The sequence below is a fragment of the Elephantulus edwardii genome, unplaced genomic scaffold, assembly GCF_000299155.1.
Source record: "Elephantulus edwardii isolate Elephantulus edwardi_28Jun2011 unplaced genomic scaffold, EleEdw1.0 scaffold00110, whole genome shotgun sequence".
Classification (NCBI taxonomy): Eukaryota; Metazoa; Chordata; class Mammalia; order Macroscelidea; family Macroscelididae; genus Elephantulus; species Elephantulus edwardii.
In genome coordinates, this window is record NW_006399860.1 from 5,969,736 (window position 1) to 5,985,783 (window position 16,048).

Genomic DNA, 16,048 nt, shown 5'->3' on the forward strand with positions numbered 1-16,048 from the left:
AAGCCTTGACAATTTCGGTATTTCTGTGATATAGTTTTGAGGATTTTTGTTTTCATTGTGTTGAAGTGTAATCTATATTGAAGGCTATAGTCTTTGATCTTCATCAGTCAGTCCTGTAAGTCTTCATGGGAGAGTTTCACTCTCCTATAGGGTCATTGTGAGTGAGATTAACTTAATAGCAGTGAATTTGGTAATTTTTGGGGGTACAAGTAGTGACTACTTTGGTATGGCTTGAGAAGAATGAACACTAATAACTTGTGATGTTATTAATGTATTTTACGTAATAATCTGGTCAAAACTATTATGTCATAATTATGATGTTGTTGTTGTTGATTGCCTTCGAGTCACGCACGACCCATAGGGACCCTATGAACTACTCTATTTAAAATTCCATTGCAGTTAACGGAAATGTCTGAATCAAGTATTTTAAACATTTTTTAATGTTTTCAAGAGCAGGGCACAAGAAAGGAACACTTTGAAAGAGTGAAGTTGGTGAGAGGTAGGAATGGCGCAACTCAACTAGTTTCCATGTTTAGTTGTAGTGTACAGTCAAGTTGGAACTGTCTCAAAGCTAACCTGGTTTTCAGAGTATGTAAATCATATGTGAGGAGATTGTTCATTTTTCTCCACAGAGTAGATGGTTGATTTGAACTGTGTGCCTTTGAGTTTGTAGTGCAATTCATTACCACTAAGCCACTAGTGTTTCCCAGTTGCCATAGAGTAAGTTCTAAACCATGGCAACTCCAAATGTGAGTAGAATTATGTCCTAAGGGTTTTCAGTTGTTGGCTTTTCAGAAGTAGATAGTCAGTCCTTTCTTCCAGTGCACTTATGGGTGAACAAGAATTCCCAACCTCCAAACAGCTGACCACACTGACAAGATCAAGTACCACCCAGGGACTTCATCTTAAAGGTATTTTAAAGCTGAATGAACTTTAACATCTATTATGAAGATTGAGCTTTTTCCTAATGTAATGTCTAATAGGTTGATGCCTTTAAGCTGTGGTGCTGGAGAAGAGTATTGAATGCACCATGGACTGCCAAGAAAACAAACAGATTCATCCTAGAGAGGGTTAAACCAGGCTGCTACTTGGAGGCAAGGATTCTGGGGCTTCATCTGACATACTTTGGACATGTTGTAAGGAGAGACAGGTCTTTAGAGGGGGACATCATGCTGGGTAGAGTGGAGGGACAGCACAGGAGGGGAAGACCCTCTATGAGGTGGATTGATTCAGTGACTGGGGTAATCGGAATGGGTGTGTCAGAGGCAATGAGATTGGCACAGGATAGAGCACGGTTTAGGGCTGTTGTACATAGGGTCGCTATGAATTGCAAACGACTCGACGGCACATAACAACAACAACAACAATGTCCAATAGGATATTCTTTATCTTTGGCATTGCGAAGAGAGTCAAGAAAAGTTTATTGTCTCAGATATTGAAACAGAGTGGAAAGAAAAAAAAAATCTCCTACGTGGGTGAACTGAAAAACTTCCAGCTGATAATCTGGTTTGAAATAGTCGTGAACTGCTGGTACCATAAGCATATGGAGGAATAAGTATGCATTCTCTCCAGAGAACCCATGCTCATTCTGATTTCATTGAATTTCGTTATATAAAGCTTTATGGAAAGCAAGTAGTTACATAAATGTTTAAAAACACCAAACAGAAGAAAATAGAGGCCGGAAAGTAATAGAAAACTAACACACGTCAAGTACAGGCATGTATCATTTAACAAATCACAATATGTTTTGTGAAAAGGGACATTATGCAATTTTGATGTTGTAAAAACACCAAATTAAAACTTTATGGGAATCTGCTTCGTTTGGTAAAAAGTAGGAATAAGAAAGGGGAAATAAAAAAGGAGGGAATAGAGTTTGTCTAGCCCCACTTGCTGTTTTGTTTATATAAAAACCAGTGGAGCAGCAGCCCAGACCCTACAAGTCCCACCAGTGCTGCTCTCTTAATGGACAAAGTCAGAGAGCCTGTGCCCAGGTCATGTCCTCTGCTTAACTGAGCCATATCTCACTTGTAGTTCACGGATGCAAGACTCTAGTCTTGGAATCTTTAAAACAATTGTTGTTGTTGTTAGGTGCTGTTGAGTTGTAGACAACTCATAGCTACCCTATGAACGAAAGGCCTGAGCACTGTTCATAGAATTTCCAGAGGCAAGTCATTCTGGAGGTGGATGCCGCTCCTGTTTCCAGGCTTGTTTTAACTGCGAAGCTCCAGCAAACACTGTCCACTGTGGGTAACCATTATCACATTTGGCACATCAGTGTCACAGTGTTCAGCATCACAGCAACCACAAGTTACCTCTGTACAGCAATGCACAGACCAGTGCTATACCACCTAAAAGAATGATTAACAGAAAAACATTTTGAACCTGGCCTGAGGGCCTGTGGCCCTCGGGCTCTTTAGGGTATTAAAGTCCCCTCCTGCCTTAAACCCTAGGCCACACCTGGAGGGCCTTGCTCCTGGGGAGGGAAGAGCAGTCCTGCAGGCAGGAGGGGGCTTAAAGACCCAAAGGGAAAGGGGAGAGGAGGCAGCCAAGTCCTTCCTGGATGGCTCCATCCATGGTATTTGTGACTTCTTGCTACCAGAGCATGGTGGTCTGCATGTGTGCGCAAATATTATGGCAAGTTTTTGTGATCGAGTGCTTTTTTCAGGCTTGTGTTTGAAGTGCAGGGCTGCTTGTCCCCTCCAGGAGTGAGGCCCTCCAGGCTTGGCCTTAAAAACAATTAGGTGGAAATAATAAACAAAAAATGGTGCTTTCCTAAAAACAAAAACTCCAAACCAAACCAAAACCAAAAGGATCATAAGTGTGTATTTGATCAGACATTGCCCAAATAGAAAAGTTGTACATACCTCTAATAGAATCAGTCTCACAAATGCTTAGGACATTGAGGACTTTAAATGTCCTTGTGCTGTTGGGAGGAGGTTGATGAGTTGCTTGACCCAGAATTTAAACAGATATAATCTGCTTGTTAAAAGTTCTAGAATAACCACTCAAAGAATAGAAAAACAGATTATACAAATCTAAAGGGGAAAATGAAAGAAAAATGAAAAAGGGAAAATGAAAGTAGTTATACTCAGTAACATTAATAAAGGCAAAGAAGGAAAAAAGGGAACAAAAATGACACCAAAAATTAGAAACAAGTTAATTGTCATTTAGTCAGTTTCAACTCCTAGAAATGTTATAAGATAAAATAAAACCATCCCGTGGGATTTTGAAGGCTGTGATCTTTACAGAAGCAGAATGCCTTATCTTTTTCTTTGTAGTGAGTGGTAGTGGTAGGTGGGTTAAAACTGCTGATTTTTTTTTTTTGTTAGAATCAACCCTCTAAGCACTGTGCCACCAGGGCTACATAAATATTTACAACAGGAGGAGGGACAAACAGGAAACACAACATTAGACTGTAAAAACTTAATATAGGCATGTCAGTAACTACATACATTACAAATAAATGGTCTAAATGCTTCATTTAAAATCCCAAAATAGTCAGACTGGATCGAAAAATCAAAACTCATATTTGTTACATAGTCCTAAAATAATACCTTTGAAAGTTTAAATATAGTAAAATGAATAGAGATAGATGGATAATGCTTATCCAAAGAGATTTATAACCCAAAGCAAAATAATTAAAAGAAATTAACTTTCTAGGGAGATAAAGCAGTTGCCAAGTGATATGTGTATTATAACATGTTGTTTGTTGTTGTTGTTTTGTACCATTGATTCTGAGTCGACCCATAACTGACCCTCCAGAAGATTTTTAGAGGCAATTAATCATATAGTAGAAGATTTCCCCATCCTCCTGTGGAACAGTTGGTGGATTTGAACTGCGTGCCTTTGGGATTTCAGCGCAGCTTCTTACTACTGAAGAACTATAAATGGAACTGGACAAAGTCATGGCCATATTAAAAGAGTCTAACTCACCTCTCCTAATAGTTGGATTTGTGTCAAGAAGACACAAATTCAATAAAGGAAGGTATCAACAACACAATCATCATACTTGATGAAGGACATGTTTTTGAACACTACCCAAAAGCTACAGAATTTAGGCTCTTTTCAAACCTTAAAAATTAATGTAGGCTCTTTTCCAAACTTTAAAAATGTAAAACACTTAGAATTTTGAATTTCATAACATGTTAAAGGTAGAGTAAGGGTTTTGTGAGAAGCTCTAGTACTTTTGATTATTTGCCCTTTTAAAAATGCCTTTCTCATATAGCAATAAGCAAACACATCAAAAGGTGTGAAAAAATTACCATTGACTCTCTAACTTAACATCTCAAAAAATTGAAAAAGAATAGCAAGAAAACTCAATACCCTTTAGAAAACGGAAATGATAAAAATTTGGGCAGCAATAAATGAAATAGAAAACAAATATTTGAAGTCAGCAACAAAACTAGGAGTTGGTTCTTTGAAAAGGTCGATAAAATCGACAAGCCACTAGCAAAACTAACAAAGGAAGAGACAAAACAGGCAATGTCACAACAGAACTAATTAAAATAAAAAGGCTAACAATGGAATATTATGGAAAAACTATACTCAAACAAATATGAAAACCTAGAGGAAATGGAAAAATACTTAGATATTCACAACCCACCTAAACTGACACAAACCAAAACTGAACACCTGAACAGACCCATTACAAAAGAAGTAATTGAAAAGGTAATAAAACAACTTCCAGCCAAAAAAAGCCCTGGATCACATGGTTTTACAAGTGAATTTTATCAAACATTCAGAAAAGACCTGTCACCAAGTCTACATAAACTATTCCAGAAAATAGAAAAAGATGAAATTCTCCCAGACTCATTCTACGAAGCAAACATATCCTTGATACCAAAGCCAGGTAAAGACACCACAAAAATAGAAAACTATTGGCCAATATCTCTCATGAACATAGATACAAAGATCCCGAGTAAAATCCTTGCCAATAGAATCCAATCATACATCAAAAAAAAAAATTCACATGGCCACATGGGATTCATAACAGGTATACAAGGATGGTTCACCATAAGAAAAACAATCAGTGTAATTCATCACATTAAAAAAGCAAAGAACAAGAACCACCTGATCCTATCAATTGAGGCAGAAAAGGCCTTTGACAAAATCCAACACCCTTTCCTGATTAAAACACCCAACAAAATAAAAATAGGAGGGAATTTCCTCAACATAGTATAAAGTATATGCACAAACCCAAGAGCCAACATTATTATCAATGGAGAGAGATTAAAGGCATGCCCTCTGTGAACAGGAAGTAGGCAAAGATGCCCACTATAGCCTCTCCTATTCAATATGGTATTGGAAGTCTTAGTGATAGCAGTAAGACAAGAGAAGAAAATAAGAGGTATTCAAATTGGCAAAGAGGAGGTAAAATTATCTCTATATGCAGATGGCATGATAGTATACTTACAAAACCCTAAAGACTCAGCTAGAAAACTACTGGACATAATTAACCAAGTCAGCAAAGTGGCAGGATACAAGATCAACATACAAAACCCAACTGGATTTCTCTACACTGATAAAGAGAATACAGAATTGGAGCTAAGAAAAACAATGCCTTTCATTATAGCTAATCACAAGATTAAATACTTGGGAATAAATCAAACTAGAAACAGAAAGGATCAAAGAAAATGACAAAACATTACTACAAGAAGAAAAAAAGAGACCTGGAGAAATGGAAGAATATACTTTGCTCTTGGATAGTAAGACTCAATATTGTGAAAATGACAATTCTACTAAAGGAAGTCTACCTGTTCAATGCAATTTCAATACAAATACCAATTCCGTTCTTCAACGAGATGGAAAAGGCATTTTCCAATTTCATTTGGAATGGAAAGAGCCCCCAAATAAGCAAAGCACTCCTTAAAAAAGAGAAACAAGGTAGGAGGCATCTCACTCCCTGATTTCAAATCCTACTATACGGTCATGGTGGTCAAGACAATGACAGACACATAGATCAATGGAATAGAATTGAGAACCCAGAAATCAGCCCATCTACCTATGGTCAACTGATTTTTGACAAGGATATGAAATCAATTAAGTGGGGAAATGACAGCCTTTTTAACAAATGAAACTGGAGAAAGGATTAAAGTTATTACAAGTGTCCAGGGCTTGCATTCATAGGGTCACTATGAGTTGCCTACAACTCGATGGCATTTAACAACAACAAAAATAATGACATGTCTGGTAAGGGACTTATATCTAGACTTTATAGAATACTTGAGCATCACAAGAAGATAAAGGTAAATAAACCAATTGGGAAAATGGGCACAGGATATGAACAGACAGTTCACCAAAGACAACATTCAGATGGTGAACAAACACATGAAGAAATGTTCAAAATCCCTAGCTCTAAGTGAGATGCAAATCAAAACAACTATGAGATATCATCTCATCCCAGTAACAATAGCAAAATTCAACAGAACAGCAAACAATAAAGGCTGGTGATGTGGAGAAACTGGAACCCTTATTCATAGTTGGTACTAGTATAAAATGATGCAAGCACTGTGAAAGGCAGTATGGTGCTTTCTCAAAAAGTTGGAAATATAAATACCAATTGACCCAGCAATTTTACTACTGGAAATATACCCTATAGAAGGCAGAACTACGCAAGCAGATATATGGACACCCATGTTTTATTGCTGCATTGTTCACAATAGCAAAGGGATGGAAACAACCCAAATGCCAATCAGCAAACAAAAAGATAGAGAAGCTGTGGTATATTCACACAATGGAATACTATGCAGCACTGAAAAACAAGGAACTCATGATACATCATACAAAATGGATGACCCTGGAGGATGGTATGTTGAGTGAAATATCTCAGTCACAAAAAAACAAATACTACATAGTGCCACTACTGTAAAATGGGACTGACATTGGGATTGGGGGGAAACTGAAAAAAGAGGGGATAAGTAATGTACACTGTATGGAAACAGATGAGGGAAAGAACTGCTTAAAAGGAATATATGATTAGGTTTTATTTATATATTAAGAGTCCGGAATAAGAGCTGCATAGAAAAGTGGACTGGAGTGGGGGTGGGTAGTTATACAACAATGAAAGAATTTTTTTTTTCTAATAGAAAAGTGAACTTGGTGGGGCAGAAGGAAGTAAAATGTGCACCAATGAATGAATGGAAATCCAAGTTCTCTATAAAATGTCATTAAAATCTCAACAAAAAAAAAGGAAAAATGTCTATCATTCAGTCATATCAAAACTCTACATGAAATGAATTTTGCTTAAATTATACCACTGACTTCAATAAACACATTGCTAAGATCAGTGCTTTCTTATTCACATAAGTACTCTAATTTTTTCTTGGTAATTTTAATAAAGCATGAAAAGCATGTCCACTCATATTTTTTGGCTCTTGTCTTTAGATTACTAGAATAGGTAAACCTCTTCATAATGGTCCTATTAAAAACTGCTTAGATAATGAACACTGCATTGGAACAGATGAGGGGAGGTACTGAGAGGATATATGATTAGGATGTTTGACAGCAATCTGCATTGGAATAGGAAGTGGACTGGGAGATGAGAAAGAGAGGGCAAGGGAGATAAATGTGCAACAAAGAAGGAATGAAAACCCAAACTTTCTGTTATCTGTCATTAAAATCACTTTTTCTTTTTTACTTTTTTTTTAAAAATAAGTTGGTTTGAAAGATTTGCTTTGGAGTTTTGCCTCCAGCATATCAGAAATTGTGAGGATGGTGCAAGGTTCAGATCTGTTGTTAATAATGTTGCTCTGAGTCATAGATGACTCAACAGAACATGATAAAACATGTGCAGTATTTTCCCTCCACACACTTAAATAAGCCATAATTTTATATCATGTGAAATGGGAGTCCTGGATGCACTAAGCATTAGGACACGTTAAGTATTTGGTTGCTACTCCAAAGATGTAGTTTGAACTGACCAGGGGCTTCATAGAAGAAAAGATCTGGTGATGTAGTCCCATGGATTGCATCCTGGATACCACATGGAGCAGTTCAACTCTGTCCTATAGGATCACTCTGAGTTGCATTGACTATGGAAACTGGTTTTGGCTGACTAAACTAAAGATTAGCAGTTTGAAGCCACCAGTGTTTCACAGAAGGTGAGCTTTCTTGAAAGAAATCTATTTTACACTGATTTGCCATGAGTTAGAATTGACTGTATTGCAGTGGGTTTTTGCTGTGATTTTTTGCCCCTTTTCTCTTCTCCAATATCATTGTCACTTAAAAGTAACTCAACAAACAGCTACGGACAACAATTATATTGAAACTTCCTCATCCCAAATGAAAAACTCCTGTTATAGGCATCTCCGTTAGGGTTTCTTTCTATTTTTACAGAAAATTTAATTATAGTGAAAGGGGAAGTTCCAGAAATTCAGTCACACTTGGAACAGAAGTGGTTTTTAGTTTACTTATTTTGTCCCCAACACTTTGGAGGATGTTAATTTCATAGGTAGAAAAAAATTTATATGGGAAACAAAATTTATGTGATATAGTTTTCTAATTATAAAAACAAAACTTTGAAGAATTATTTCCCAAAAGAGTGTATAATTTTGTAATACTTTCTTACTTGAATTTTATACTGTTCATGTGATATGAAAGTAATAATTCCTATTTTGCAAATATAGGAAGCTGAGGTTAAGTGGCTCATCTCAAGTCAAGCGATGACATGTTTATGCTAAATATTTCTTTGTTGTTTCCTGCTATATCCTGTCCTTGTTATACATTAATAAGGCTATGACTTTGCAATCCTGTCTATATTTGTTGACCAAGTAACACCCATACTTCATAAGAAAGTTTAAGATCAGTGGACTTTTAGTTTCTGTTTTTCAATTATTTATTAATTGAATTTTACATCTTATGACTAACACAATGTTCACAACTCATGTGATTTTCTCTAATCATCCTACCTTCTGCATGAATAAAGTCTGAAGTGATTCCGTTTAAATGAAAAAGATAGTAGCCTTGTGTTAAGAATGGTAGTGTTAGTGGGAGAAGGCCTTCCACAGAATGCTTTAATAGTCAGCCCTGAATAATATATTTTTTTAATCTCCAGTCTTTCATTCTCTTTTTTTTGGCAATATTTTGTTGTTTCCTGTGAAGATTTACCTATTAGTTTGTTTCATTCACCAATTTCTGTACAAACTGTTCAGTAACTTTGTTTCCATTCTTCACAATGTGTGAACATTCTTAGTATTTCTGTTATAGTTGTTCAGTTTCCGTAAATCTAGTTTCCCTGCCTCTATACATTATCTTTGTTTTAAAGTGATTGTTACCTGTTTGAACTTACATAGATGGCTTTTAAAGGAGCACGTACTCCAGAGTGATATTTAAGTTTGTAGTTAATCTGTCCTTTGGATAAAGTTAATCTCAAGAGGGGTGATTTTGGGTGCAAAGTTTAAAGAGTAGCTCAAGGCTATTCTTAATTTTAAGGAATAATCTTAAGAAGTTCTCCAGTCTAAATTGGTCCAATAAGTCCCATTTTTCACCCTTTCTTTAAGAAATTTGAAGTTCTGTTCCACATTTTTTCCCATCTATCAGGGTCCAAAATGGTCAGTAGTAGTACTGGACATCATCCAGCTCTATTGTTCTCAGAGTAGATGAAGCCATGGTTTACAGAAAATATCAGTCCTGCAGGTTAGGTTATTCTTTATGTCTTTGTATTCTTTCATTCTTTCTCTGGATAGACACCAGTAATTGTATCTTGAGTGATCACTTATGGACTTTTAAGATCTAGATACTACTTGACAAATAAAGATGTAGAACACAAGTTTTTATTTATAAAATTTTATTATTTGGTTGTAATTGAGAGTATTTACAGTAACTTGGCATTCTTCATGTACAACTTGACAACTTCATTTACAATTTAATGACATTAGTCATACTCTTCGGATTGAACAACCATTCTCATCCACTTTTTTTGCTTGCTTTTTTCACGAATATGAAAGATTCCTATCTAATCTTTAGTTGTCCATTTGACCTCAAATACAGGTATCTAAAGAGCATAATTTCCCAGGTAGATGTTCTTTAACTAATTAAACTAAACTATTGTTTCATGTTAAGATGATATAAAAAGAGCAAGTGTAGCTAGGAATGACAGTCTGACCTCTACTTACTCCACAAAAGGGAACTGTCCCCATCAACAATATCCATAGTACAAAATGAATTCCCATGAGATCAGGTTAGCCCTGACCCACTCTTCCTATCTCTTGCATCTCTTTCTAGTAATTCCATACCAATCCAACTGCTCTACTGGGTCTGATATCTATTGTAATAGCTATGTAGACTATACAGAACTATATTCACAGTTATGGGGTTTATTAGGAAAGTCAACAGATTATAATTCAAATTGGCAACAGGTTACAATCTCTTAGTCAGGCAGCTTCACAAGTGTGCTTACAGAAAATTGACCTTCAACCTCATGGCTTAGGTCAGTGTTATTAAGTTCTCTTAGTCCTGGAAATTATGGTGTCTTCCCTTGGTTCACCAGAAAGCTCGAGTGAAGGTCTCTGGCTCTTTGGAGCGTCACTCTCAAGCCAGCTCTGTTTCAGCTTGGTCTCTAGTTCTCTGCTGATGCTGCTTAATTTTGTGTAGAACTAGCTGGTGTTGTGTCTGGCGAGTGCAGGAATCTCTGGCCCTGAAGGATGTACACTATCTTCCTGGTTGGTATTGACAGTGCCAATTTCTGTTTCTGAAACCTCTCCATTTAAACCTAGTGGGATGTTGAGACTAGTCAATCCCCTTGTAGATAGATTAACACACCCTATTTGCATGATTTCGCCCATTCTTGTGGCAAAGTTAATGAATGACTAGGAAAGCCATTATGAGCAATAAACCCTTGAGACCACAGATGATTTCGGGGTGGGTTCCCTTTCTCCCCCAATGCACCAGTCTTTGTAGAAGAAAAATAAGCAATGTCCTCCCATTATATAGCCTTGCATATATAATGGAGGATTGCTAAGAATCAGAATTGTTGAGCCATGGGTTTTTGTAAAAAGAGTAAGGGCCACATGAGAATGTCTATATCTGCCTTTATCAACTTCACAAAGAGGAACAGTCCTTGTCAAATAACACAAAAGCATTTCCATGAGGTCAGAAATGTCCCCCATACGTCTTTTTACAGATCTCAACACCAGTTATATTTTACTGGGTAATCGGATATGATAGCTCACAGACCACACAGAACCATGTTGGGAAAGTCAAAAGGTTACAATTTAGTTTAGTAGTAGAATACAGTCAGGATGGCTCCAGAAATGTCCTAGCTGGCACCTCAGCCTTGAGCCTCATGGCTTTAGGTCAGTGTTAAAAAAGTTCTCAGTCCTGTCAATTTTGATTCCCCTCCCCCAGTTACCCCACAAACTTGGGCAAATTTTCTTAGCTCTGGTTCCAATGATGTAGCTGTCCCAAGGTCCTGTCTCCACTTCTCTGCAGTGGCTGCTATGGCTATTTGTCCTGTAGGTCCTCTTGCTTCTTTTTTTCTTTGCTGGTGGGGAAGGTCTGTCCTTCTTTCTGGGTTGCTCAATTTAATAGTGAGACTAGCCAACCCCCTTGTGGATTGGTGAGATTAGCCAGTCTTCTTGTACTTTGGTAGAAGTCAATCCCCTAACATGCCCTAGTCACATATGCCACCCATGCACATGAGAAAGTCAAACGATGGTTAGGAAAGTCATACTGAAAGAAGAACTCCACAAATTTATGCCCACATATACTCATACATACCTGCATATACATTGGCTACTGCTGCTATTCTTGTTGTTGTTAAATGCTGTTGAGTCGTAGGCGACTCAGAGCGACCCTATGAACTTTCTTTGTTTCTCCAAGGTCATAGGGTTTCCAGAGGTAAGCTATTTCAGAAGTGGATGCCACTCCTCCTTCCATGCTTGTTTTAATCAGGGAGCTCTGTGAAACACTGTCCGCTATGGGTGACCAATATCACATTTGGCACATCAGGATCACAGTGTTCAGCATCATCACAAGGCTATTATTTAAAAATTATGTTTCTGGCTGTTACCCAAAAGGTTCTTCTTTTTGTGAGTTCATTATGATGATATAATTTACCTTCATTAAGCTGTGCACACCTCGCTTTTATTCAGGGTTATTATCTTTCCCACCACTTAAAAAAAAATCCCACACCCTTGGAAACTTGATGGAGGGTTGCTATGCACTGGAACCAATTCAAGTGCATCCTTCTTATCATCCTCGAGAACTACTAGAGAAGATTGTTGTTGTTTTTGTTGTGTACCATAGAGTCAGAACTGACCCATAGCTGACACACTGGCGAGTATTCAGAGGCAGTTAATTACACAAGAGGAGATTTCCCATCCTTCTCCCATGGAGCAGCTGGTGGCCTCAAACCACACACCTTTAGGATTGCAGCACAGCTTCTTGCCACTAGGCCACCAGAGCTCAATGAACATTAGTTTCTGTATATTTGCCTATTGATTCATTTCACAAAAGTGAGACTATATGATATTTGTTTGTTTGTGCTTTATTTTCTTTGTTCTACACAATGACCTTCAGGATTACCCATGTTCCAAGGGTAAAGACTCAGGAATTAATTTTTCTAGATCACTGAATAGTAATGAATATTATTCTATGTACACATGTCTAACATTTTACTAATCCATGGGTAGTGCTGCAAAGAATATACTGTTATTGTTAGGTGCTATTGAGTCAAGTAAAACTGATAGCAACCCTGTGAACAACAGATCCGAACTTTGTCCTATCCTGTATCATCTTCATCTCTGACACACTCAAGCCCATTGCTGCTGTCACTGTGTCATCTTGTTAAGGGTCTTCCTCCCTTTCACCTACCCTCTACCTTTCCAAGCATGATGTACCTCTCCAAGGAATAACCTCTCCTAGCAGCATGTCCAAAGAATGTAAAACCAAGCTTTGTGTAGGGAACACACTAGTTGCACCTTCTCCAAGACATATCTCTTCGTTCGTTTTGCAGTCCATGGGATATTCACTACTTGTCTCTAACACCTCCAACTCTTCTCCAACAGCTCAAAAGCCTTAATTCTTCTTCCATTATCCCTGTTTTCTGTCTAGCTCTCAGATGCATAGCAAGTGATTGAAAATGCCATGAATTGAGTGTACCTTAGTGTTTAAACTGACATTATTGTTCCTCAGTACTTTGGTGAGGTAACTCACAGCAATCTTGTCCAATGCAATGTCTCCTGATTATTGGTACCAAGAGTTGCCTGTAGATCCAAGTAAAATGACATAATTGACAACTTCTTTTCTTCATCTATCAGGATGATGTTTTAAGGTCCAGTGGTTGAGGATTTTTGTCTTCTTGATGTTAAGATGCAATACATCCTAGAGGCTGTAGTCTTTGAGCTTCTGGTTTGCATTTACTAGCTGCTCTGCAAGAGAAGGATGGGAAAGCTCCTCCTGTGCAATTTACTGCCTCTGAATACCTGCTAGCGTGTCAACTATGAGTTGGCTCTGACTCAACAGCACACAACGCTGTTAATCATAGCCACTAACTAACACCTATGTGGGTCTGCCATGTGTCAGGCTTCTGAGAGGCAGAAAATGTAGCTGTGTATATGTCTGTCCATGGAACTTCTATTAGAACCTTAGGGTATACAAGTAGGAATGGAATTGCTACTGCAAAAGAAACTGCCAGATTGTTTACCACAACAGCTGTACCATTTTGCATTCCTACCAGCAACAGATAAAGGTTGCAATTTCTCCACTTCCAATACTTGTTATTTTCTTTCTTTTTTTTCTTCTCTTTTAAAATTTTTAATTCAATTGTAGCTATACTAACCTGTTGCCTTTGATGGAATTGTAGTTAACCTATAAAAGAGAATTGCCCCACAGTTTCCAAAGCTACTATCTTGATTGGTGGGTTTTACTGCCTATCTTTTGGTTAGCAGCTGCAAGCTTTACGGCTTTGTTATCAGGCCTCAGTTTAGTCATCCTAGTGGGAGTGAAATGGCATTTCATTGTGGTTTTGATTTGCATTTCTCTGGTGGTTAACGGTGCTGAACATCTTTTCATGTGTCTGTTGGCCATTTGAATATCCTCTTTGGTAAAGTGTTTATTCATATTCTTTATCCAGTTGACTGGGTTATTTATATTGCTGTTGTCAAGCTGAAGTTTTCTACATATTTCAGATATTAGGACTTTGTTAACTCACTACCGAAAGTTGTTTATCTCTTTTGATAAACTCTTTTGGACATACATATATACTTAGGGACATCTTGTGGCCTACTGGTCAGGAGTTGAACTGCTAACCCAAAGACAGGCAGTTTGAATCCACCAGCTACTTTGCAAAAGAGAGATGAGCAATTGAGTCTCCTGTTTTTTGACAACCTCTGAAAACCCAGTAGAGGGTTAGTTAGGTGGTTTCCACTCAACTGGGTTTCCTACTTGATGGCACATGCAACATTTATGTACAAATTCAATGTGTATGAGGTTCCAGGCACCTATTTTGGTTTCTGTTGGTTGTCAGTTTGTTGCTGTATTGGGAAACCTTTTCAATGTCTTTTATAATGATTTCCTATCATCTCTTCCGGTTAGATTCCCAGATAGGAAGCCGCAGAGCAAGTAGAAAGGAAGGATGAGGTAGAAGTATACAATCAGCACCATGCCGACCTAGTCTAAATTCTGGCTATTACCCATTGGCTTAGCATAACCTGTTTCTTCATCTATACAATGCTAATCAGATCAGACAATACATATAACAAACGCAGTTACTTAAAGGGTCCTTAAATAAAAACAACACCCAAATTAAAAAAATACACTAAAAGCTCAAACCCACTGGCCCTGGAGTCCATTCCAACTCATAGAACCCAATGGGACCTAAAGGATATAAAAGCCCTATAGGTTTTCCAAGGCTGTGAATCTTTAGGGAGACAGACTGCCACCAGCCACTTCTTTTTCCTGCAAAACGGCTGTTTCACTGATTGGGAGCCCAGCACTTTAACAGCGGTGCCACGAAGACCCATACATGCCTTAGCGTTGTGTAAATGTTCGTTAGTTCTTTCCACTCTTCATTCATCAGAAATAGTTTCTCCAAGCTCCGCTACGATTGCCCTGCTTTGAGATCTGCTACTATGTGAATGAGTCCAAAAGTTAGTTCTTGGCTATGCTGCAATCTGTGGCAAAGGAATGTCTGCTTCTCACATGTGCAGGCAAGTAGAGCCCTTAGCATTCTGCTACTTGACAGGGCTATTTAGCAGGTGCACATAACCGAACATTGCTGAATCAAGAGGGGGCCGCTCTGGATTTCACTAACCAGGCCACCAGCAGCATGAGGCTGGCTACCTCAAGTGCAGTCAGAAATGAAACGAAACGCCCTAAACCGAGCAAAGCTCAAACAATACACACAGACTAGTTAGTTCAATGTGGGCATGTGATGTGGAAAATACTACAAATCCAGGCACTTTTTCAGGTACTTTGCTGTTGTGGGGTGGGGAGAGCGGGAGATTGCAGACCTAAAGCCCTGGACCCAGAAAGGAAGCCAACCGGGTTAGTGCAGAGAAGGCAGAGGACAGCCCGTATTTCTGGCTCCTTTACAATGAGGCACGTGTGCTATCCGGGCAGGTACTGAAGCGTGCTCTTGACCCTCTGTCCCCCTTGGGCATGAGGACCCCCGGGCCTCCAGCTGCTCTGCGGTCTCCGGCCCGCGGGCCACGCGGTCCAGGTAAGGCCTCCGGGCGGCGCGTCCCCGCGTGCCCCTTCCCCCTCCCGGCGACTTCCTGGTTTGCAGAAGGTGCAGGAGCCGCTGCGGGCGGTCCCGGTCGCAGGAACTGAGAGGCCCCAGCTTTGGCGGCCACGGCGGCGGGGGCGGCGGCCGGCAGCGGCGGGGGCGGCGGCCGCGCTGCTGCTGTCACAGAAAGGCGCTGAGGGGTGGGGTGGAGGCGGGGAAGCGCCGGGGGCGCCACCGATATGGGCCCGCCGTCGCCTCAGCCGCCGCTGTGAGCCGCCTCCTTCCCCGGCGGGGCGGCCAGTGTGACTGGGGCCGGCGCGACCCTCCGGCCGCCAGCGCGAGGGGGCGGGGACGGACGGCCCCACACCGACATGTAACCATGGA

At 39.2% G+C, this 16,048-nt stretch overlaps 1 protein-coding gene across 1 annotated transcript in view; it reads left to right on the plus strand.

The window, feature by feature from the left end:
• Nucleotides 1-15,597: 15,597 nt before the first annotated feature.
• DENND1B (DENN/MADD domain containing 1B) overlaps nucleotides 15,598-16,048 on the plus strand; it is a 414,540-nt gene continuing 414,089 nt past the window's right edge. Inside the window, 3 exon segments of the mRNA XM_006903679.1 lie at nucleotides 15,598-15,658; nucleotides 15,779-15,871; nucleotides 15,874-16,048. Of these exon segments, the coding sequence (XP_006903741.1) occupies nucleotides 15,598-15,658; nucleotides 15,779-15,871; nucleotides 15,874-16,048 (329 nt within the window).